This window comes from Pristis pectinata, chromosome 8, assembly GCF_009764475.1.
Source record: "Pristis pectinata isolate sPriPec2 chromosome 8, sPriPec2.1.pri, whole genome shotgun sequence".
NCBI lineage: Eukaryota > Metazoa > Chordata > Chondrichthyes > Rhinopristiformes > Pristidae > Pristis > Pristis pectinata.
The window spans coordinates 16,358,731-16,381,887 of NC_067412.1; the positions used below are offsets into that span (position 1 = coordinate 16,358,731).

General features: G+C 38.3%; 1 protein-coding gene across 1 annotated transcript in view; it reads left to right on the top strand.

Moving 5' to 3' along the window:
- Window positions 1–23,157, top strand: part of dnah3 (dynein axonemal heavy chain 3) — a 127,486-nt gene that overhangs the window by 32,028 nt on the left and 72,301 nt on the right. The window contains 11 exon segments of the mRNA XM_052021268.1: window positions 4,606–4,731; window positions 6,098–6,293; window positions 7,127–7,306; window positions 8,014–8,150; window positions 9,889–9,994; window positions 11,416–11,594; window positions 12,564–12,748; window positions 14,745–14,868; window positions 16,399–16,552; window positions 19,549–19,693; window positions 20,322–20,533. Of these exon segments, the coding sequence (XP_051877228.1) occupies window positions 4,606–4,731; window positions 6,098–6,293; window positions 7,127–7,306; window positions 8,014–8,150; window positions 9,889–9,994; window positions 11,416–11,594; window positions 12,564–12,748; window positions 14,745–14,868; window positions 16,399–16,552; window positions 19,549–19,693; window positions 20,322–20,533 (1,744 nt within the window).

Here is a 23,157-nt window from a genome sequence, read left to right on the forward strand (position 1 = left end):
GCCTCTGGAAATCTAGAAGTGGCACACATGATGGTTAACAAATACTGATTTCCAGTCTTAGACTTTGGTAAGGGGCCAACACAGTCCACAATCACCTTCGAAAAGGGTTCACCAAAAGCAGGAATTGGTTTCAAAGGAGCCACAGGGGGTTTTTGATTAGGTTTACCTACCATCTGACATGTGTGGCAGGTTCGACAAAACATCACCACATCTTTTCTCAAACCAGGCCAATAGAATTGTTTCAAGATCTTCCCTACAGTTTTATTCACACCAAAATGACCACCCAAAGGCATACTATGGGCCAGGTTTAAAATCTCATCCCTATAAACTTTTGGAACAACAACCTGATGAATAACTTCCCATTCCTCAGTAACAGGAACATGAGGAGGTCTCCATTTCCTCATTAACACTCCATTTTTGACATAGTATCCAGTTGGCACCTTTTCAATCTCCTCACATGAGAGAGCTTTTTCTTTCAATTCTGTCAACTCAGGGTCCTTTGTCTGTTCCACCATAAAATCCTTCCTCGACAAAGACAAATCTTTAAATTCAGGCTCACTGTAAGGATGTTGATCCTCCAGTGAAGACAGAAAAGTCTCAGATAAGGCATCAAAATTTTCTTCCTGTTTAGGACTGTCACAAGGAACCACATCAGACTGCATCGGACTGTCTGTCTTGGCTAATTCTTTAGCTCTAGCTCGAGTCACCGCACATGATGGGTAAACATCTGGATCATTCTCAGACTCATCAATCCTTGGTTTGGTTGTTAACCGTACCACAGGAACAATTTCTCCATCTGCAAGGTCATTTCCCAATAACAAAGAAACTCCTTCCACTGGCAAACTAGGTCTTATCCCTATCTCGACTGGTCCTTCTACGAACTTTGACTTTAAAATCACCCTGTGAAAAGGGACAGACGTGGTCTCACCTGTAACGCCTCGTACTAGATTTACTTCACCAGTGTCACTTTCTTCACCAAAATTTAAAACACTGTCCAGCAAGAGAGATTGACTAGCCCCAGTATCTCTCAGAATTTTCACTGGCACCTGGGGTGACTCATCATTCAGTGAAACAAAACCCTCTGATACATACGAACGGAATTCCTTTCTCACCTCCTCCAACTTTTCCGCTTTTCCCTCTTGCAAGGACTGATCTTTAACAGCATCTCCTAAACCTTTTTGATTTTTAATTGCCTGAAAGCAAGCATTGGGCCCAGCTTCCTTCTTTTTCTTCAAAAGGGCACAATTAGATATCACGTGGCCAGGTTTCCTACAGTAATAACAAGTACGCTCAACAGGTTTCTCCAGCCCTGGCTTCTTTTCATCCTTCCCTTTTTGATTACCTCCCAATTTAATCTCTGGTTTACCTGGATTGTCTTTGTAACTCTTTTGAAAGGTTTTAGGTTGTCCCCATTTGGATTTATGGGTTAAAGCATAATCATCTGCCAACCTAGCAGTTTCTTGTAAAGTTTCCACTGCCTTTTCATTTAAATATGTTGTTAATTCAGCTGGAACACATCTTTTAAAGTCTTCCACTAGTATCAATTCTGTCAATTTATCATAATCCCCATCTACATTTTTAGCCAGGCACCATCGTTCAAAACATATTCTCTTTCCATTGGCAAATTCCATATAAGTCTGATCTGCAGATTTCCTCAAGTCTCTGAATTTTTGTCTATAAGCCTCAGGGACCAATTCATAGGCCTTCAAAATAGCTTGTTTTACCTTGGTATAATCAGCTGCATCCTCAACAGACAAAGCAGAATAAGCTTTTTGAGCTTTACCTTTAATCACACTCTGTACCATAAGAGCCCATCCTTTCCTTGGCCAGTTTGAACTCACAGCAACCTTTTCAAAATGTTGGAAATACTGATCAACCTGATCTTCTTCAAACGGAGGGACTAATCGAACCTCCCTGCTGGCTGAAAAACCATCATCAGAATCAGATTCCGAACTCCTACGCTTCATTTGTAACTCATGCTGCCTCTTTTTCTCCTCGTTATCCAGCTCCATCCTCTTCAATTCCATCTGTTTCATTGCTAGATCAGCCTCTATCTTCATCTGAGTTAGCTTTTGTTCAGTCTCTAATTTCTTTTGTTCGGCCTCTAATCTCTTTTCCTCTCGTTCAGCTTCTATCTTTAACTGGGTTTGCTCGCGTTCAGCTTCTATCTTTAACTGGGTTTGCTCTCGTTCGGCCTCTAATCTCTTTTGCTCTCGTTCAGCTTCTAATTTATTTTGTTCTCGTTCAGCCTCTATCTTTGCCAGCTGCACCTGTGCCTCAGAAATTGCTATTTCACTGCCAGGAAACTGTTTTAACACTTCCTTCTCAAACACCTTCTTTTCCACATAATGGCCAGCTATCAATCTCTGAATATCTGCCTTTCTCATAGACTGCTTTACTTCTGTAAGGTTTAGCCTTGTAGCAATCTTTATCAGATCATCCTTTTTCGCCACCTCCAATCCCTTTTGGGTTGGTGACTCCAAAAATGCCTTAATATCCATTGCTGCTGGTTTCCACACACACAAGCCAATTAAAAAGAATTTATCAGACCTCCCTCAAAAATCTTTGGATTGAATCCCGAACAAATCTCGTCACTCTGGGGAACGATCCCAGATGACACTCGTTAACCTTGGGAACTATCCCGGACGAGCCCCCAATTTTGTCACGAACCAGCAACAAAAGAAACACACTGAGCATGATTCAGTGTTAAAAACTATTTTATTAATCACTACTTATGATAATACGTAAAATAAAAGTAAAAATGTTAGTATGTTAGAATTCAAAAATGTTAAACCTCAAACGTTAACCCCAAAACTAAACTCTTCGTGTGTGTGTGTGACAAAGTCCAAAACTCCCAGTTCCTGAATGGTTCTTAAAGTTCAGTTCCGCAAGCCATAAGGTGAAACATGAGCAAGGGCTTCTTCAACAACCACCGTTGTCTGAAGATAAGATGTAGATGTAGAAAAACATAGAGAGAGTACATACGGAATCCAAATGTTCCACGATGGAACCCAAACGACACTTCAGTGTTTACTCGGTAGTGACTTCCTCACCCCGAAAAGCATCCGAACCGTGGTCGTCCACATACAAATACCTGTTTCCTTCTACAGGTCAGCAACAAAGTGAACTCCACCGGATTACTTCCAACTTCCATACATGGATTTCAGTGGTAAACACAGTTATTGTTTCTCATCCATCGATAGAGAAAAACAAGCAGGCTGGTGTCTCTCTCCCTTCTCTCTCTCTCTTCTTCTTCTTCTTCTTCAACAACGTCATTACGTCCTTTATCTTCTATTGACGTAAGCACGCCCCACACACACATACACACACACTCTCTATCTTAAAGGGACTTTCACTGAGTCCGTAACAATACCTACTTTGCCCAAAGGAGACAAATGCTTGCTTCATAGTTTTTCCATGGTAGTTTTCTAATAGTTCTCCTTTTCATTCTTGGTAAGGTATTGATATCCTCCCTATGGGGTGGAGTCCAGAATTAATGGCAATAATATTAATTTAACTTCCTGGTAGGAATATCACGGATTGGATAAAAAGTATGGAGAGTAAAATCAGGTGTGGTGTTAAATTAGTGTTGCGCTCAATATAGCTAGATTCTTTACAAGCAGAGTGGATTAAAATTTGCCCAATCTCAAGCCTAACCAGTGATCTACAAAGATCTAATATAACTTGCAGTTATATTCAGTGCTATTATTAATAAAGGCCAATCTTCAATATTGTTCATTTAACATCCTTATCAATACTTCCTCCAATCTTCAAAGATGTTTGTATGCAAACACCCAGGCTTTCTGTTTCTGGACCAGCAGTGAATTTAAACTGCCCTTACTGAACTTCCCTTTCAGAATCCAATGGAAATTGAAACATTGACATCTACCAATGTAGACCCATACTTTTGATGGCGAGCAAAATATAAAAAGAAATTGATGTTTCTTCAAATACAACTGGATAATAAATGTCCTAATTATAAATATGTTAGCTTGTAAGATTTAGGTAATACAAATGCATTTCAGGCCATACTTTAGTTAAATTTAGTGCTGTACATCGTCAAAGTAGTGTTTATAAAATAATGTGTTAATTCCATTCTTTTCTGTGTATGCCATCTATTTTTAATGTTTTGTCCTGTGGCTGATAACATAATCTAATGTTGTAAATCTGTTAATATAAGATTAAAGTAAACTTCTAAAATTAAGCAGAATTTTCAGATTAGAATTGCTAAGGTTTTATTTTGAAAAGTAAAATCCGTGTTTTGTTTAAACTGCATAATAAAAATATACTTTTACATGTTTACTCTGTAAAAATCCCTGTCCTGTGTTAAACCAGCTCCAGCTGGATGTTTTCAGCTAAGAAACTTCAGGAGCCAACCTTAATCTGCCAGAGGTGTTTAAATATTAAAGCCCAAATTTAGTGCTGTGATCATATTGTAGCATGTTGTAAGAACCACCGCAGTAATTATAATTGATAGGCAGGAAATAAATTTGCATTAAATAATTTTTAATGATCCTGACGAGAGTATCAAATAATAAGACTTAAATAGTAACAGGTGGGTAAAATTCAATCTGTCTTTATAACCCAACTCTCTGCTGCTTACAGGTTTGACGATTTCCGATTTGTCCGAGTGAAGGAAATAAACTCAGGAGATCTTCCTCTGCTTCCTCAGGAGTTTGAAGATCTTATTAGGAAGCATTGTGCAGAGGCTCGTAATATTCTTGAAAACATGTCAGTATAGCATATTTTACTTGGACAAAAACATGTTGAAGCGCTATGATCATATCCTATATATTATCGACTATTTTTGTTTTATTTTGAGGTGAGGGATCCCTTTGAAAAAGAAATGTAGTAAGCATCACCTTCAAATAACACGGTGAAGAACATTACAAGTAAAGGTTCCCTCCATTTTGTTTGCAAATATACTGTTACCTCCAATTCAAAAGGAGTGCAACCTCAAGAACAACACCTCATCTAACTAGACAGAATTCAGTCTTCTGGACTAAACGTTGAAGTTCAGTAATTTCCAATAATTCACCATTTCTGACACTTTCATTACTTTGGTAATTTCAGATAATGCTTCTGCTTTTGTTTGCACTCCTTCCTGATTGACACTGTTGTTGTGAAGGGTCTTGGTAGCTCCCTGCTTTTCATGGAAACCGAATAGCAGTGAGACCAAGATCGTACTGAGAGTTTGTCACTCTTTCTGCCATGTCTGGTTTGCCACAATTTTAGAGCTGGACTGGAAGCAGGACAAATCTCTCCTTATAATTAGGCAGAGAGCCTCATTAATTTATGCTCATCATACAGAGGCCTCCTTTGATACTTCTGGTGTAACCATGTGCAACTGTTCAAGCTCCACCAGTGACTCTGCAACGAAGGAAGCAAAATCATTAGTTCTTGATGGAACCACTGCAGAGAACTTTGAAAATATTGAAAATGAGTGGTTTAAAATATTTTTTCAGGTCAATGGGGAGACCTAAAATAATATGTTATTTATTGCAGCCCAATCATCACTCCCATTCCTTCCCCTCCATCCTGCACCCTATTTGAATGATGATCACTTAGCTCACATTGAAACTAAACTACTGTCAGTTTCCACAGGATCTACTGGAACTAATCCTCCATGTAGAGTGGTTAAGTTACTAGACTGGAAATCCAGAGGCCTGGACTAATAATCCAGAGACCTGAGTTCAAGTCCCACAAAGGTAACCACAAAACTACAAGCTTGTTGTAAAACCCCACCTGCATCACTAGGAAATCTGCCAATGTTACTCGATCTGGACTATATAGATATATAACTCCAAATCTACCAATGTGGTTGACTCTTTAATGCCCTCTGAAATGGCCTAGCAAAACCATTCAGTTCAAGGTCATTTAGGGATGGACAACAAATGTTGGCATTACTATGATGCCCAGCTCCCAAAAAATGAATTAGAAAAACGTGATGAGTGGCATATTAAAGCTCACTGATGTTTTAATGGACCACCGATATGAAAATGATCCAGTTCTTCCAGACTTTGTCTTTCTTAGATTTTGAGAAAAGAAAATAATATTTTGCCATGCAACAAATTAGCTTGTTAATTTGTGATTGCAGATGGGTTCCAACCTGTGCCACTCTCTTCCTGACTCACAAAGAAAAATGGATGCATTTAGTACCACAAAATGATTGTGAATCTACTCAGCAAGTTAAAGAATTCTTTGCATGTGCTGCCTCTGTTATGTCTCTGCAACTAAGGGGAGCTGTTATCAAGTCTTTGGAGGATCTCCTGTCATTTTTTACTGTACACAAGGTATTTTAGAAACGTTTTTTTAAATTCTTGAGTTATGTATAAATAACTTGATATTTGCATGAATCAAAGGGTATTAAAATAGTATGTCACTGAATAAACATTAGGGATATTTAGCAAACATTAATATTATTCAACAGAGACAAACAAAATTATACTGTCATACTTAGGTCACACAGTATGTAAAGTATGCCACATATTTGTTACCAATAGACATTGCTCTTCTGTGCACTCCCAGCTGGACCCTCTTGTTCTATCCTTGGTAATACTTGAGGGGCCTAAGACATTTCTATCTGTGCCTTAACTTGCACAGTCCCATTCTCCGATCACCAATGTGCTCTCTGAGCTATGTAAGGTAAGTTGAGGAATACCTTGCTTTCAACTTGCTCAATGGATTAATCCCTCCTTATCTCAGTAATTGCCCCCAGCCCTGGAACTCTCTGAGGTATCCACCTTTCTCTTTTTATGACTTCCTGATCGTCCTGAAATTGATTGCTCCATCAATGGCCAAAGCTCTAAGTTTTGGAATACCCTTCTTAAATCCATCCTATTTTCTACCTCTCTTTCCTCATCTAAGATGCTCCTAATGCCTAGCTTTTTAACCAAGTTTTGGGTCAGCTATCCTAATCTCATAGGTACAGTGCACCTATGAAGTGTTTTGCTAGATTAAAGATGCTATGTAAATACAAGTTGTTACGTTAATTAATGCTACACTGTTAAGCTTTAACAATTTGGTAAAATTTTATACTGTAAATAAGAAGCTTCTTTCTCAACTCTTTTGAAGTAATCATATGTAAGGGCCTTTGGCATTAGAATTTCTACTATTGTTCAAACAGGATGGAAATGATTTTGGAGATGAATTCCATGAGTTGCGATACGTTAGGCCACAAATCATAATACTCAAACTGAAAGTGGAAGAGCCTAAAATAATTTTTGAACCGAACCTGGATGAGTGTTGGGATCTAATTAATCGATGTTACATGGAAATTCTGAACAGCGCTAATGGAATTCTTAAGGTATCCAGCAATCTTAATCCTTTGTTAAAAGAAAGCATCTGATAATGTTAATGTTGAAGGGGTGTGATTCTGAATTCTTCAGGAAACAGCCTTAGCAACTGTTAAATGAACATGGGGATCAAAAACCTACTCTGTCTGCATCCTGGACTGAATGTTAATGTTCCAAAACTCTGCCATTTATTCTGCTGAAATGTGTAGGCTTAGCAGTTGATTCCTTGATTCACGTAGCTCCTAAGATTCCCTGGCACTGCACTACCCTATTGATGGATAACCAGCTGCTCAAGAGGGCTAGATTGTCTGAAGAAAGAATATTTAAACTACTAATTAAGCTTGACACCAAAAGCATTGCTAGTCCTAAATAATATGTGATCAGGTGGCTGGAAGATAGATACTTTTTTTTAAACTTTCCAGCTATTGAGTGTCTTCACCACACCAGATTCTAGTTTTGGCATAGAAGAGGCAGGTTGTCCATTCCCAGGCCATGTTAAACTGCTCGTATTCAGCTGCAGAGAAATTTATTGATTTAATTTCAAACTAATATTTCCTTGCACCTCTTCCCACCTCCTTGCAACTTTTGAGCATAATCTTTTATCAGGAATAAAGATAATTTCCAGGAAGATGGTCAACATTCTGATCATAGTAAAGAATACCTGAATCCTCAGAGGGCTGCTCAGTTGCTGCTAATTTATTTTGGTTTTCTGTAACAGGTGGAATGTGAATTGTTTCCTGATCTTTCAGACAAAAATCTCATCCTTCGTACAGTACAAGAAGAGGAATCCCTTGTCAATGAAATTATCAGTAAAGCCATGGAAATCTTTAGTGTAAATATAATAGGGCCTCAAAGGTAAATCTATATTGAAATTTGTTGTGTATTTGAAAACAGGATGCAAGTTCCTGAGTAATAAACTACATTATTGGAACCACACAAATTTAATTGTAGTATTTGATGCCATTAAGTTTATTTGTTTTATACCATAGCCTTTGCATGACAAGAATATGTTGATCTTTCTTGAAAATTTCTGAACATCTATGGCTTTTTAAGGGGGAAAATCTCACACTTCCTCTGTCCTTTGTGTGAATATGTATTTCCTAGTTTAAGGCATGAATGGCCTATTTCCTATTCTAAGAATGTGTCCCTTATTTTGACAATCAGAGGCAATAGCACCTTAGCACATGCTCTTATCAAATCCTTGGATTATTTAATTACATGCTTGTAATTAAATTACAATTAAATTTATTGCAAACCATCCAAATGCAAGGGACAGTAACTCCAATTTTTGTGATTTGTTTTCATAATTGAACATGGGTAGTAATTTGGCAAAGCAGATATATCCTTCCTGATGCAGGGTATTGATCCAAAACATCGACTCATATCTTTTGCTTCCACAGATGCTGTTCGACCTGCTGAGTTCTTCCAGTGTTCTGTTTGTAGTTCCAAATTCCAGAATCTGCAGTCTCTTTTGGTCATCTAAAGACTCTGTGGAGATAGGTTAAGACAGATCAGGTGATAAGGAGCATGAATATTGACCAGCAGCAATCCGTTTTAAAGGACCAGGCGGAGAAAGGGACAAAAAAATGATAATGGGAGGCAATGGGGGAGCAGCTTATCTCAAGTTGGAAAAATTCATTGTTCATTCCAAAGGTTGGCAAATGCCAAGCTGGAAGATGAGATGTTGTCTTAGTTAATGCTGTGCCACATTATGGCAAAGGAAGAGGCTGCAGATAGACAGGTCAGAATGGGAGTGGGATTGAGAATTAAAGTGGCATGTAACAGTAAGCTCAGGATGACCCCTGCAGCGTAAGTGCAGGTGCTCCGCAGAGTGATCACCCAGTCTACATTTGGTTTCTCTAGTGTAGAGGAGGCCATATTATGAACACTGAATGCAGTACACTAGATTGGAAGAAGTGCAAGTGAATTGCTTCTTCACCTGGAGTGATTGTTTGGGTGCCTGGATAATAGGAAGGGAAAAGATGAATGGGCAGATGTTGCATCTCGTCCAGCTGCATGGGAAGTGTTGTCTTCCAGATACTTCCCTTTTCACAGAATATCACAGAAGAGAGTATGGCCCATTGAATCTATGCTGTTACTATAATTCCTTTATATGTTGAGGTTTATTGTGGCCCCGTCCACAATAAACTCCTCCTATGCATACCACATACAACAAGCTTCACCCATAAGTGTCCCTTACTGTAGGAATGCAATCACAGCAACCCTAATTCCAGCCAATTCACTGATTAGGCTGGTGATTACCAGGAATTCTTCAGGAAAAGTAACGATGTTCTGGACATTTTGGATACTTAGACATTCTGGTTTCTAACCTAAAAACAGTCCCAGGCTCCCTCCCGGCTTCAGAGTTAAACACCAGCCCACAGAGTCTGGGTTTGAGATTTTAAGGACTTGCACAGAGATGAAATCAGCCTGATATAATTCCATTTTGTTCTACTTTTTCCTGGTGCTCATTAAGACTTGTATAAGATCTAAATTTATTTTACTCTCTTTTAAATATTCATATCAAGCTATGTTAATTTCAAGATTTTTAAAATTATTTTTGCAAGTAACTATCATTTTCCCTTTCGTTTAGCTATCTAAATGTATATAAAGTATACAGTGATCTTTTGAACAATAAGGCAGAACAAGAAGTTGCTACTTTTTTGTCAGAGAAACATTCAATGGAAGCATTCATAAAGGTAAATACACTGCCAACTGCTTCATACCTCTCCAAATAAGTAGCCATTGGTATACTTGAAAAATTGCCAATCATAATTTATTTCAGAAACAAAACCACAATTTTGTTTTATCTCCATAACTTTCTGAAGTTATTTCAGAACACACTTTAGAAGTCATGCTGATATAGGCTTGTCATTGGCTTTTGTTTGTATTGTACTTTTTGCACCTGACTTGCACATATGGCAACATAAATTGATTAGGAACGTGAATCCTGTCTTAATTTCACTATAACTAATAGGGTAACTGTAACAGAACACAATACACTTCACAGTGTAACAGTGTTATTGCATTGAATGACACTGGCCTGTAGCTATCAATTAGTATGAGCCAGATTCTGAGAAGACTGGTATCCCCATACCAGCAAATAGGTTACCATAGAACCATACAGCACAAAACAGGCCCTTCGGCCCACCCAGGTTAAATAAATGTTGCTTGGTTACTTTGCATTTGGTGAATCCTCCTGTCTCCAGAACAGCCTAAGAGCAATTATTTGATGAACCAATACAATGACTCAATATAATGGCTCCACATTTAAAAAAAAATGCATAGGGTGCTCGTTAATGGATTCCCCGTGTGCCAGCGTAACATGAGAATGTTTAAGGTATGCCGAGTGGTGCATAACTAGGAAATGATCTATTTACAATTTGTTTAACATGGAGATTCAGCAAGTGGTTGGGAAGGCAGATGGAGAGTTTACTTTTATAGAAGGAAGTTTGAATATAAAAGTATGTCCTGCTGAAATTGTCCAGGAATTTGTTAAGCTCACTTAAAGAATCTTCAGGTTTGGTCTCCATACTCAAGAAAGAAGATGTATGACTTAGAAGTCTGCTGTGCAGGTGTAGCAATTACCAGCAGTGTCCAAAAAATAACAAAGGGGGATCTAAAACTTGCTTTATTTTGTGCAGTGCTTCATATTATCAATTAAACTAATGCCATATTTTTCTCTTTAATATTGCCCTGATTTTTGACTATGTTTTTTGGTAATGAAAAATTACAGGTAGGAATATGCATACTGCATTGAATTAATACTAATAGTTTGAACACTGATATAAACCACGTTATTTGATATCACTGTATATCTTCCATAATGAGACTTTTTAAATTGATGAAATAGTTGAGGAACTTATGAATTTGACTAGGAAACAATTTGAAACCTAGTGCTTTTCTGTCAGGGAAAGGAAGGGGGAAGCCAGTAGATGAGCTTCCTATACTGCTTGTGTATATGCATACTATATATACAGTATATATAATGTATATATCCTGATGGTCTTTGACTTTACTGGGGAAATATTGCATAGAGGGGTTAAAGATTAGTTTGCTGCAATACCTGTTGTTTGTTGAATCTTATGCATTTTTGCTAACCACTGCTTTTCACTCCCAGAAAATAGACAGCTTGCAGAAACTGTGCAATGAAATAGCCCTGATGCACGTTACTGTCCCACTTGCTATGTTTTGTCTTGATGCTGTCAGCCTCAATGCAGACCTCTGTGCTCGTGCTTTGAAACTAAAGGAGACTTTGATTGAGTCTGTAGTGCAGGAAAATCGGAAACTAAATATGAGGTAAATCGAAAGATTTGACATTTTCAGTAGTTGTTAAAAAATGGGTGATATTTCTGGGATTAACACCTGGAAAAGAGTACTGTGCATGGGAATAATAGGTCCTAATCAATGGTGCTGAATTTCCTATGTGGCTTCTTAGGAGCATGCAGTTGATTCCAGTTGAAGAAGTTATAGCCATGCAAATTATCTGTGGTAAAAGTCAAAGATCAGTGCATTCTGATTTCTCATTCTTGTTCTGGAGGTGTCAAACTACCTGTAGAGAAACAAAATGCTGCAAGTTTCCAGAGCTGCCATCTTAAGACTTTTTTTATTTTCAAGTAAAGTCTTGCAGAGAGCCTTTTTTGAAAAAAAAACTAAGCTATCTGAGTCAGGGCATTTTATAGAATGCAAGTCATTTATATTTGGTGAAGGAAACTTACTTAAACCCAACTTTTTGAGCAGAATCCCCCTTAACTGTTGAAAATACTCAGCAGGACAGGCAGCATCTGTGATAAGAGAAACAGAGTTAATGTTTCAGTTGAAGACTTGATGTGCCGAGTGTTTCTAGCATTTTCTGTTTTTGACTTAGATTTACAGCATCTCAGTTTTTTTTTATTTTCGTTTTCTCCTTGACTGTTGCTGAAGTTGTTTCCCTGTGTCTTTGGTGAGCTCTAACGTTCTTCTGTTTACCATTCAAGAGAAACCTTAATTCAGAGCTAAACTCCATTCAGCTCTAATGCTACCAATAACTCTAAGACTATCATGGATCACTGGCACAACCTAATACCTAACTACAACCCAAACACATATTTCAGGACAAGTGGTCTGAGGCCTATTCACTGTTGAAAGAGGACTGGAGGACTACCAACCCGTTGTTGATGGTGCTCTATTACTTTGGAATTATAGATCTATGGTCCCTTTAACTATGTGTGCTGAGACTATCTTCGATCTCATAGGCGATGTACAGATCGGTGTTCTTTTCTTTTATAGTATTTGTCAGCAGTATGAGGAAATATCTGATCGGATCAGTGAAATACCCGAGAGCACAGAAGAACTCGTGGAACTTGACACTTACATGAAAAAGGCTAGTGATGTCATTATTGTAAAGCTAAGAGAAGAAATCTTTGAGGCAGCAGACAGACTGGACTTTTTGCTAGACTACGCCACACTGCCAGGTGAGCAAGATAAATCTTCATGGATGATTTGCATTTTTAGGCATCCTTTCAATTTATATATATATACTGTTCTGATTTCTTCAGTTCCCTTTTTTTTTAGAAATTCAATGTGTTCAGTAAAAACTTAACAGTGGAAACACTAGGGAGAAAGCAAGGAAGGTCCACATATTAAATCGTTACCTCATAGCTTAATAAACCCTTTGGTACACTAATTTTAATGGCAATTTGACTAATGGGGCAGCTTCACCCTGAACTTGGAGACTGAATATGTTCTTCCCTACATTTAACTTCAATTAATTCTGAAAGGTGCCGATGTTTTTAACCATAATGTTGTTTAATTAATTTCTGTGAAGAAGATTGGTCCCTCATGTGTCAATGCTGTGATAGAAGTTTCAAACTAATAGTAATAGATGTTCACATTCCCCTAAGCCACATTCATCATTTCCTTATCAAGATATTAACTTTTATTTAAGCTCAATGAACAACACCTCATCTTCCATTTTAACACATTACAGACATTCCAAACTCAATATTGAATTCAACTGTATCAGATGATGAGTAATGCCATCTTATTTATCTCACATTTCCAGCAGTTACTGTTTTGTTTCTTCTGATAATTTCAGATTCATTTGTCTTTCTCTATTTCGAATGGCTCCAGGTCAATCTCACCACTGACTTTACTCCCTCCTTTCACCCGCCTCATCACCGCTTTCATCATACAATCTGTCCTGCCTTTCATCCCTTCATCTTTCTCTGTACTTTAAAACTTAATTTATCTCTAACTTCTCTTAGTTCTGATGAAACTTTAAGTCTGCTTCTCTCTCCACAGATGCTGTCTAACCAGCTGAATATTTCCAGTATTTGTTGTTTTATTCCACATTTACTTTATCTGCTTTTAGATTAACCATTTCCTTTACTGGATCTAAATGCTTAGGTGCTTGCTAGCCCCATGCACACCAAAAGGAAACATCCATAGATGTTTTAGGCCAAGTTTTAGTTTTTGTTAAATCACCCATCCTTGATTTCCTTGATACTCAATATCCCTGATTTTATTAATTCTTTCATTGAAAAGTTATTGCAAATTTTCAGGACTATTAGAGGAAACTAAAATGGTTCCCAAACTTGTCAAGCACTGGACCCCTGTTCCTGGCACAGGAAGGTGAGAGGTAGTTGGCATGATGATTGTCTGATTTTTAGATCACAATGTTTTGGAATATAACAGCCCTTTACTTCATCATAGTGTGGACCAAAATGAATGAAACAAGGCAGGGGAATCCAGTAATATTCTGCTGCTTTGTCTATCTATCAAAATGGCTTTTTGTTTGTAATTATCCAATAATTGTATGTGTTTAGTGTCAAACCTAAAAAGCTTCCATTAGCAACTATTTCAATATCGTCTATGGAGAGAGAAGCAAAGTTAATGTTCCAGGTTGAAGGCATTCCATCAGAACTGGGAAAAGTTGGAGATAGTTAAAAAAAAACGAAAGGCAGGAAAAATTGTATGCTGAAAGTGGTGATGAAGCAGGTGAAAGAAGGTAGTAAAGTTCTTTTTCCCTCCAATGTGCAGTAACTTACATTTGAGTGCAATATATTTCTTCATTCACTGTTCTGCACAGTTACATTTAGATAGATGCTGGTCCAAATGCTCTGCATATTGTAAGCCTGAGTGAGTTCCTTTCTGAACGTACTGTATATGAAACTGAAACTCACTTGCCTGCACAAGTGGATGTTAATGATCATATTTCAGTATTTGAAGAACATGAAGTTCTTCCTTTACACTTGGAAATATTCCTTACTCAAATATTGTACCATGAAATTGGTGCAGAACCTGATGCCGACATATTAATCTGCACAATGGCTACTTCACTCCAAAAGCAAATTAGGGCTGTTGAAATCATTCAGCCTGTAAAAATACAAATATTGTAATGTGATTTATAATGAATTGTATAGTTTGAATGATCCTTTCTGACTCTGAGATTTTCCCTGTCTACTAAAGATGACGATTTGAAGCTGAACAGTCAGGTCTTCAACTGGCCAGAACAGATTATATTAATGCTTGATTCACATCGGGACCGGCTGCTGAGCAAGAGAGAGGATGTGGATGATGATCTGCGGAACCGGTTTGTACCTTTAAAAAAAAATTTCTTTCTTGCATCTCAGAAATAAAGTAGAATTGTTCCCTTTTAAGCTTTGTGGTAGTATGATAACAGGAAGAATTCCAATAATATCTTGGAACATTCTTGACGAACTGAAATTTGTAAATATACAGAATGGGCCTTAATTGTCCTGTATATTCAGATTTCATCAGGTTTTGCTCTTCTTCAAAATGTATTTTCCAATCTATTGCTTATATGCTCAGAGAACATAGATTAAACATGAAATTGTTTGGCTTTTCTCCTTGTAAGAAAAATGGTGTTTGGCTCTGAAAATGCCAAGTGGGGCCTTTCACTTGCAATTGCCACGGCATTATGTCAATGTAGCACATTTACCTTGTCTGCATCTCAGAAGGTAATCTTTCTGACTCAGGCCATCCTGGATCCTCAAGCCCTAAGCTTTACCACTGGTACTCAAAAAAAAAACTGACAATAAAGTAAACAATTAAAAAGTTTTAAAAGTTCTTAAAAAATTAACCAAATAAAAATCACTTTAAAACACTTAAATAATCAAAAACATCACGGCCATCATAAATAATCATCATGTAACTTACTTTTACCTTTTCTTCCTTACATCATTAAAATGGATGGCCTCTCAGGCTCTGTTCAGGGTTACACCTGGGACAAGATCCAAGAGCAGTGTGAGTTTTTCCACTTGCTGAATCAAGCCAAATTAGAGTTCCCTTTAATTGAGATACCTGTTTTGCACTTAAATAGTGAAAATTGTGCAGGGATAGATGTGCTATTCACAGAGAATTGAGCTGGAATTCTCCTAACACATTTTGCAAGGAAATTTTAGAGCATGCAAAATGTATCCTTTCCATCCTATCCTTCTGGAGTGAATTTGAACTCAAATACAACCCTCTGTGACACATTTTCTTTCATGTTTATCTTTATAACTTTATTTTCTCCAATGTATTGAAATCTATTAATTCATCTGTGTGAGAGACTCAATGTTGCTAGTTTCAGCACAATTTTCCTCTCTTTTTTATCTTTAAGGCCAGAGTTACAACAGAAAATAATAATTAAACTAAACAGTGCACTGAAAAATATTAAAATTACTTTATGTGGATAATAAAAAAGACAGGGGAGAAGAATCAATTGTTCATGCCGGTGCTGATAATGGCATTTCAGCTTTAGTTTTTTCTGCCTCCTTCACTTCCCAGTTGGTTTCTAATGACGTAACTAATAATTAATAAGAATAATTAATAATCAATTATCCTAAAATTATTTTTTAAAGTTGAAAGCTTGTTTTTATCCTGTGGTTTTCACCTCTTCATTCTTCCCATAGTTGTATTAGAGTTATAATCACACGTTTTCAGTCACTCAAAGTGATTCAAAACAAAGGGCTGGAGAAAGTTGTAATGTTACCTGAACGTAAAACAACTCAATAAATCGCGTCACTTGTTTCTCAAAACATTAATTTTTTCTCTATTTTGGCTGATATTTTGTATGTTAAAAATGGTTCCCATTAATGCAATATTGCTTTGTATTTAGAGTAAAAGAATTTCGGAAGAAAGTTGTGGCATATGGCAAAGAAGCAGACAGCTTCAAGAAAAAGGAAATTATAACAATTGACGAAATGAAGAATAATGTAGAAAGGCTCAGTGAACTGTCTGATAATCTGACTGCTGCAATGGATGAACTAGATGTTGGTAACCTTTTGATGTGGCTCATTGTGAATTAATAAGTTAGTATTCCCTATATTGGGGCATACTTTCTTGTCCACTTCAATGTGAAGAGGCTTTGGAACATGCTCTCGGAGCCATACAGTATGGTCAGATTCTATGGCTTGGGTCCTTTCAGTACAGGCTAATTTATTTATAATTCACTGAACTTCCCTCATCTTCCCTCCCTAACCAATTATCCCCACAAAAGATACTTAAGGGATTTCTAAAGTGCCAGGAGGAAAATTATGTTAGATAAATATCAGCAAACACTGTCCTGAAAGTCAAATCACAGCATGAAACAAGGCTAAGCTGTGGAGTTCTGACCTGTCTTTGTCATTTCCCTATCTGTCTGCAGCAGTTTATAATTAAATAATAGTTTCCTATTGCCTCTTACTTTGAGACTGCACCTCACTCTTTTTCTGATCTATGTGTCTTTGGCCTTCTATTATCTTCTAATAAAGTTCAAAATTAGCTTAAGATATAGCATCTCATCTTCTGATTAAGTGTATTATAGCCTATGGTTCATATTTGAGTTCAATAATTTTAGATAATCTTCATTTATGATATTTCTATTTAAGATTTCTGATGTTCTCAATATTTTACTTTGGTAATTTCAGATAATGACTTTTCTCCAATTTCCACTTTTCCCAGACTATTATTTTCCCCTTTCTTCTCCCCAATACCATCCTCATTCATTTTTAATTCTTATCCATGAGAACGTAAGGAATAGGAACAGGGGTGGGACATATTGCCCATTGGGCCTGCTCCACCATTCAACAGGATCGTGGCTGACCTCATCTTGAATGCGACTCACTTTTCTGCCTGTCCCTGTAATCCTCAACTCCCCTGCAGTCCAAAAATCTGTCTATCTTGGCTGTGAATGAATTCAGCCTCCACAAGTCTACGGGTACAGAATTCCAAAGAAAGAAGTAATTCCTCTTCCTCCTCAAATGTGTGACTGATTATTCTGAAAGTATGCTTCCAAGTTTTAGATTTCACCATGAGGGGAAACATCCTCTCAGCATCTAGCTTGTTAAGCCAATTCAGAATCATAGACTTTTCAATAAGATCATTGCATGATCTTCTAAACTCCAATAAACCCTAACCTGTTCAATCTTTCCTCATAAGGCAACCCTTTCAAGTTAGCTTTATTACACCAGACATTTGTACTTTCTTTATCAAACTGATAATTTATTTCCCAATTATGAGCGGGTGTTTTTGATCTTGTGTCTTATGGAACATATTTAATTATTATTCTGGATAATGCATAATAATCTTTCTGTATGAGAACACTTATCTAAAACTTTCCTTCTAGAGGTTTATTCATTGGAATCTCTTCATAATATTATTATCTTTGTTTATGGATGTATACTCAGTGTTCAATCACAATTCATTAAGAGCAGATAAAGGGAACTCTGTTATTGTTTTTATTATGTTATCAATGATTCAGTTTGGGTTGTAAGAAAATTCTTTTATTTCAATTGTTTTTTGGTGTGGGTTTACAATTCCACCTTCAGATAAAGGAATTTGAATCCATTGGTATGAACACAGGGAGCAAACTGATCAAAACAACTTGCTATAATACAAAAGCATCTAAAATAATTAGGTCAGCTGCAAGACGCACGTCAGGCTACTGTTTATCGATTACAGCTCAGCATTCAACACCATCATTCCCTCAATATTAATAACCAAGCTTCAAAACCTGGGCCTCTGTACCTCCCTCTGCAACTGGATCCTCGACTTCCTTATCGGGAAACCACAGTCAGTGCAGATCAGTAATAATGTCTCCTCCTCACTGACTTTCAACACAGGCACACCTCAAAGATGCATGCTTAGCCCACTGCTCTACTCTCTCTACACTCATGACTGTGTGGCGCAGCACAGCTCAAACACCATCTATAAATTCACTGATGACACCACTGTTGTTGGTAGAATCTCAGATGGTGATGAGGAGGCGTACAGGAGTGAGATAGATCGGCTGGTTGAGTGGTGTCGCAGCAACAACCTTGCACTCAACATCAGTGAGACCAAGGAACTGATTGTGGACTTCAGGAAGGGGAAGTCGGGAGAACACACACCAGTCCTTATTGAGGGGTCAGCAGTGGAAAGGGCAAGCAGCTTCAAGTTTCTGGGCGTCGACATCTCAAAGGATCTATCCTAGGCACAACACATTGATGCAGCAGCTCTACATTAGGAGCTTGAGGAGATTTGGTATGTCACCAAAGTCTCCCTCAAATTTCTATAGATGTACGGTGGAGAGCATTCTGACTGGTTGCATCGCAGCCTGGTATGGAGCCTCCAATGCACGGGATCACAAGAGTCTGCAGAAGATTATAGATTCAGACAGCTCCATCATGGGCACAACCCTCCCCACCATGGAGGACATCTGCAAAAGGCGGCGCCTCAAGAAGGGGGCATCCATCATTAAGGACCCTCACCATCCGGGACATGCCCCCTTCTTGTTACTACCATCAGGGAGGAGGTACAGGAGCCTGAAGACCTACACTCAACAATTTAGGAACAGCTTCTTTCCCTCCACCATCAGATTTCTGAATGGTCCATGAACCCATGAACACTACCTCGCTATTCCTTTTGTTTTGCACTATTTATTTATTTTTATAATTTATAGATTTTGTCTTTGCACTGTACTACTGCTGCAAAACAACAAATTTCATGTCCTATGTCAGTGATAATAATTCTGATTCTGAAACTGAAATTAAAACACTAACCCTAACCCACTATATTCTTGCCATTTGTTGGTATCTTTTCTGGATTAATTTTCTGGATACTCTTCCTGTGCTGTCCTGTTCCAAGTTCTATGTTTATATTGACAAAATCTATGTAACTACACTTAAGTAAGCATTGTTAAATTTATAAACCAATGTAATTTAGAGATCAAAACCTACCCATTAGTATGCCTCTTATAAGGCCTGATACCAGCTATGTCCATCATGAATCTCATTTTCTGTTTTTAAAGGCTATAAATAAAGAAGAGGAGTTGTTGGGGCATCAAGTGACCCAGTTCCCACAATTAATGGCCACTGTAGGACAGAAGCAACCTTATGAACAACTGTGGAACACAGCATATAACTTTTACACCAAATCAGAAGCATGGCTCAATGGTGAGTTTCAAAAGATAATTGAATAAGAAGCAGGATCCTGAAATGAGAGCAAATTAAAAGATCAGGACTTAGAAATTGACGTGAGCCCTAAAAGGCTCATTTAGGGTCATAGTGGAAAGTGCCAATGACTGTTTCAGTCACAGACCCGAAGCTGAGAAATACAGGAAGGCCTTGCTACTGGCCATTGTGCACCATCCTTTGCATGGTACTGAAATTGTTTCTTTGTGCTTTGTGGAAATTGACTGAAGATCAAAGCCTTGATGGTGTGGGGGTTTGGTAAGGGAATTTGGGAAAGAGTTGCTGGGTTTGGATGAGTTGGGGATTTGGATGATCAGGTTGGGAGGTGGGGGAAACAGTGTGTTGGGGGAGAGTGGGACCATACAGGCGATTGGGAAGTGAGTCATTCAGGGACCTGCAGGTGAGATCAGTGTCTGAATGCATTGGTAGCATGGGGTGGCGCCTGGGGGCCGGGGAGATGCCACAAAGGAGAGAATGTAAGAAACAAATTTTACTTGAGTGAAGTCACATCTTAGAGTAGGATGATTAAAACCTAGATATTCCTGGAGCGCACGATGATTTGTATTTGTGTATTTGTATTGACTGCTTTCCCATTTTGTTCATTTGTTAGGACCCTTTCAAGGTCTAGATGCTGAAGAGGTCACAAGCGAAATTTCAAATATGTGGAGAACAATGTACAAACTGACAAAGACATTTGCAGATGTCTCTGGACCTAAACGTGTAGCAGAAAATGCAAAATATAAAATTGAGAAATTTAAACCCCACCTACCGATTATCTCAACTATTTGCAATCCTGGCATCAAGGAAAGGCATTGGAAAGAGGTAATATAAATTGACACATAGAGTATTTAAAAAAAAGGTACTTGGTGTTCTTTTACAGTTGTAGAACACAATTGCAATTTACCGTAAACTGGGGATTATATCAGCTTTCATCATTGGGATAAATATAATTAATGGATAGAAAATCAAGAGACTGTACATTGGGCAATTGATCAGGTATCACCTGGTGTATGTTGTTGTTGAAATTTAAATTGACCCTGACTGAAATCTTATTGAATCATGGTTGAAACGTCAAGTCAGATGCTAATAGAAATACTTGCCATGGTGACAAAACTTGCATGGCGATGAGCCACAGACTTCCAATGAGAACTTACATTTACATTTGGCATTGTTCCTATTGGGAACTTGGAGGGAAACGTTAGTGCAATCCTGGGCCTTCACAACAGAAAGGCCTTCTACAGCACAGTGAAATAAGTGAAGGGACCAAAACAGTGGCACACCCTTCTCCCTCTTTTTTTTTCTCTCCCTCTTTTTTTTTCTCTCCCTCTTTTTTTTTCTCCCCCTCTTTTTTTTCTCCCCCTCTTTTTTTCTCCCCCCTCTTTTTTTTTCTCCCCCCTCTTTTTTTTTCTCCCCCCTCTTTTTTTTTCTCTCCCCCTCTTTTTTTCTCCCCCTCTTTTTTTCTCCCCCTCTTTTTTTCTCCTCTCTCCCTCTCTCCCTCTCTCCCTCCCTCCCTCTCTCCTCCCTCCCTCCCTCCCTCCCTCCCTCCCTCCCTCTCTCCCTCCCTCCTCCTCTCTCCTCTCTCCCTCTCTCCCCTCTCTCCCTCTCTCTCGATTTCTCTCCCCTCTCCCTCTCCCTCCCTCCCTCCCTCCCTCTCTCCCCTCCCTCCCTCCCTCTCACCTAGAAATGTCAAAGACTGAATGGCCTGGATTTTGCATGGTTGTATTAACAGTTTCCCACGTAACTGCAAGCAACTTTGTCATTATCCCTTCAATGTCCCAAATTGTGGCTGATGTTTTATCCCTGCTGATCCAAATGTGCCTCAACCCTAGACTTCTTAAGGAATTTGGAATATGAGTGTTAGGATGTGATGGGGAATCAGCAAGAATCATTTGCACTAGATTTAAAAGTGTCTTTTAAGTATTAGTAAATTTAATAAATTTGGCAGATGGAATTATGTGAATATTTAAAGTATTTTGAGTTTATTAATTTCTTTTCTTTAATTAGTTTTCAAAAATAATTGACATCCCATTATAGACATCCTGGGAATCACCATTGACCAAAATCATAAGTGTGGACCAACCACATGGCTGCAAGAGCAGAATAGTGACAGGTATCCTATGTCCAGTGTTTCACCCCCAAAGCCTATCCACCAGCTTTGGCACAAGTCAAGAGTGTAAATTGTGAGAGGAGTCCTCTTGCCTGGACAGTGCAGCAACAACATTCAACACCATCTGGGACAAAGCAGCCTGCTGGATTGATACCATCTACCACCCTAAACATTCATTCTGTCTGTCAGCATTGCATCATGACTGAAGTGTGTGCCAGCTACAACACGCTCTGCATTATTCATTCAAGCTGCACTGACAGTTCTTTTCAAACCCATGACCTCTACCACAAGAAAGACGAGGGCAGCAGTAACAGGCACATGAGAGCACCGCCATCTGCATATTCCCTTCTAAACACGCACCATTCTGACTTGGAGTAATATTGCTTTTCCTTTATTGTTGCTGGGTCTAAATCCTGGAGCAGTCTCCCCAACAGCACTGTGGGATTATCTTCACTAGAAGGATTGCAGTGATTCTAGAAGGTGGCTCACAACCACCAGCTCAAGGGCAATTAGGAATGCTCAGTAAATACAGACCTGGCTGCAAAGTGAATAAAAATTAATCTTGAATTGTTTTTTGTCTGGGATATTCAGAAGTTTTAAATATTTGATAATTTTGACAGTTATCTGAAGTAGAAGAGTAGAGGGAGGTGGTATTAGCCAGATGTCAACACTTCTTTTTCCTTGGGGTTTGTATGGTTCCCACAAATGAACCCATGACATGGTAGAAGGCCCTATTAATGTGCAGGGCCCATCACTGACGATCAAGCCAGCTCTAACCTTGTTCCCTCAGGGAATCTGCACTAGGTAAATTTGAGCTTTGTTCAGTATTTACCAGTAAGTATGGGTGACCTACTGCAGACTGCAAATTTCTGGGCCAGTGTTTCAGATATTCAAAACAATTCAAAAACAATTTAAATAGTAAAATGGTAAATTGGTTTATTATTGTCACATGTACTGAGGTACAGTGAAAAACTTGTCTTGCATACTGTTCATTCAGATCAATTCGTTACACAGTGCATTGAGGTAATACAAGGTAAAACTGTAACAGAATGCAGAATAAAGTGTAACAGCTACAGAGAAAGTACAGAGCAGGTAGGCAATAAGGTGCAAGGTCATAACGAGGTAGATTGTGAGGTCAAGAGTCCAGTTTATCGTACTTGGGAACCATTCAATAGTCTTACAACAATGGGATAGAAGTTATCCTTGAGACTGGTGGTGCATGCTTTCCGGCTTTTGTATCTTCAGGATGCTTTCTATGGTGCATTGATAAAAATTGGTTGAGGGTCAAAGGGGACGTGCCAAATTTCCTTTAGTCTCCTGAGGAAGTAGAGGCGCTGGT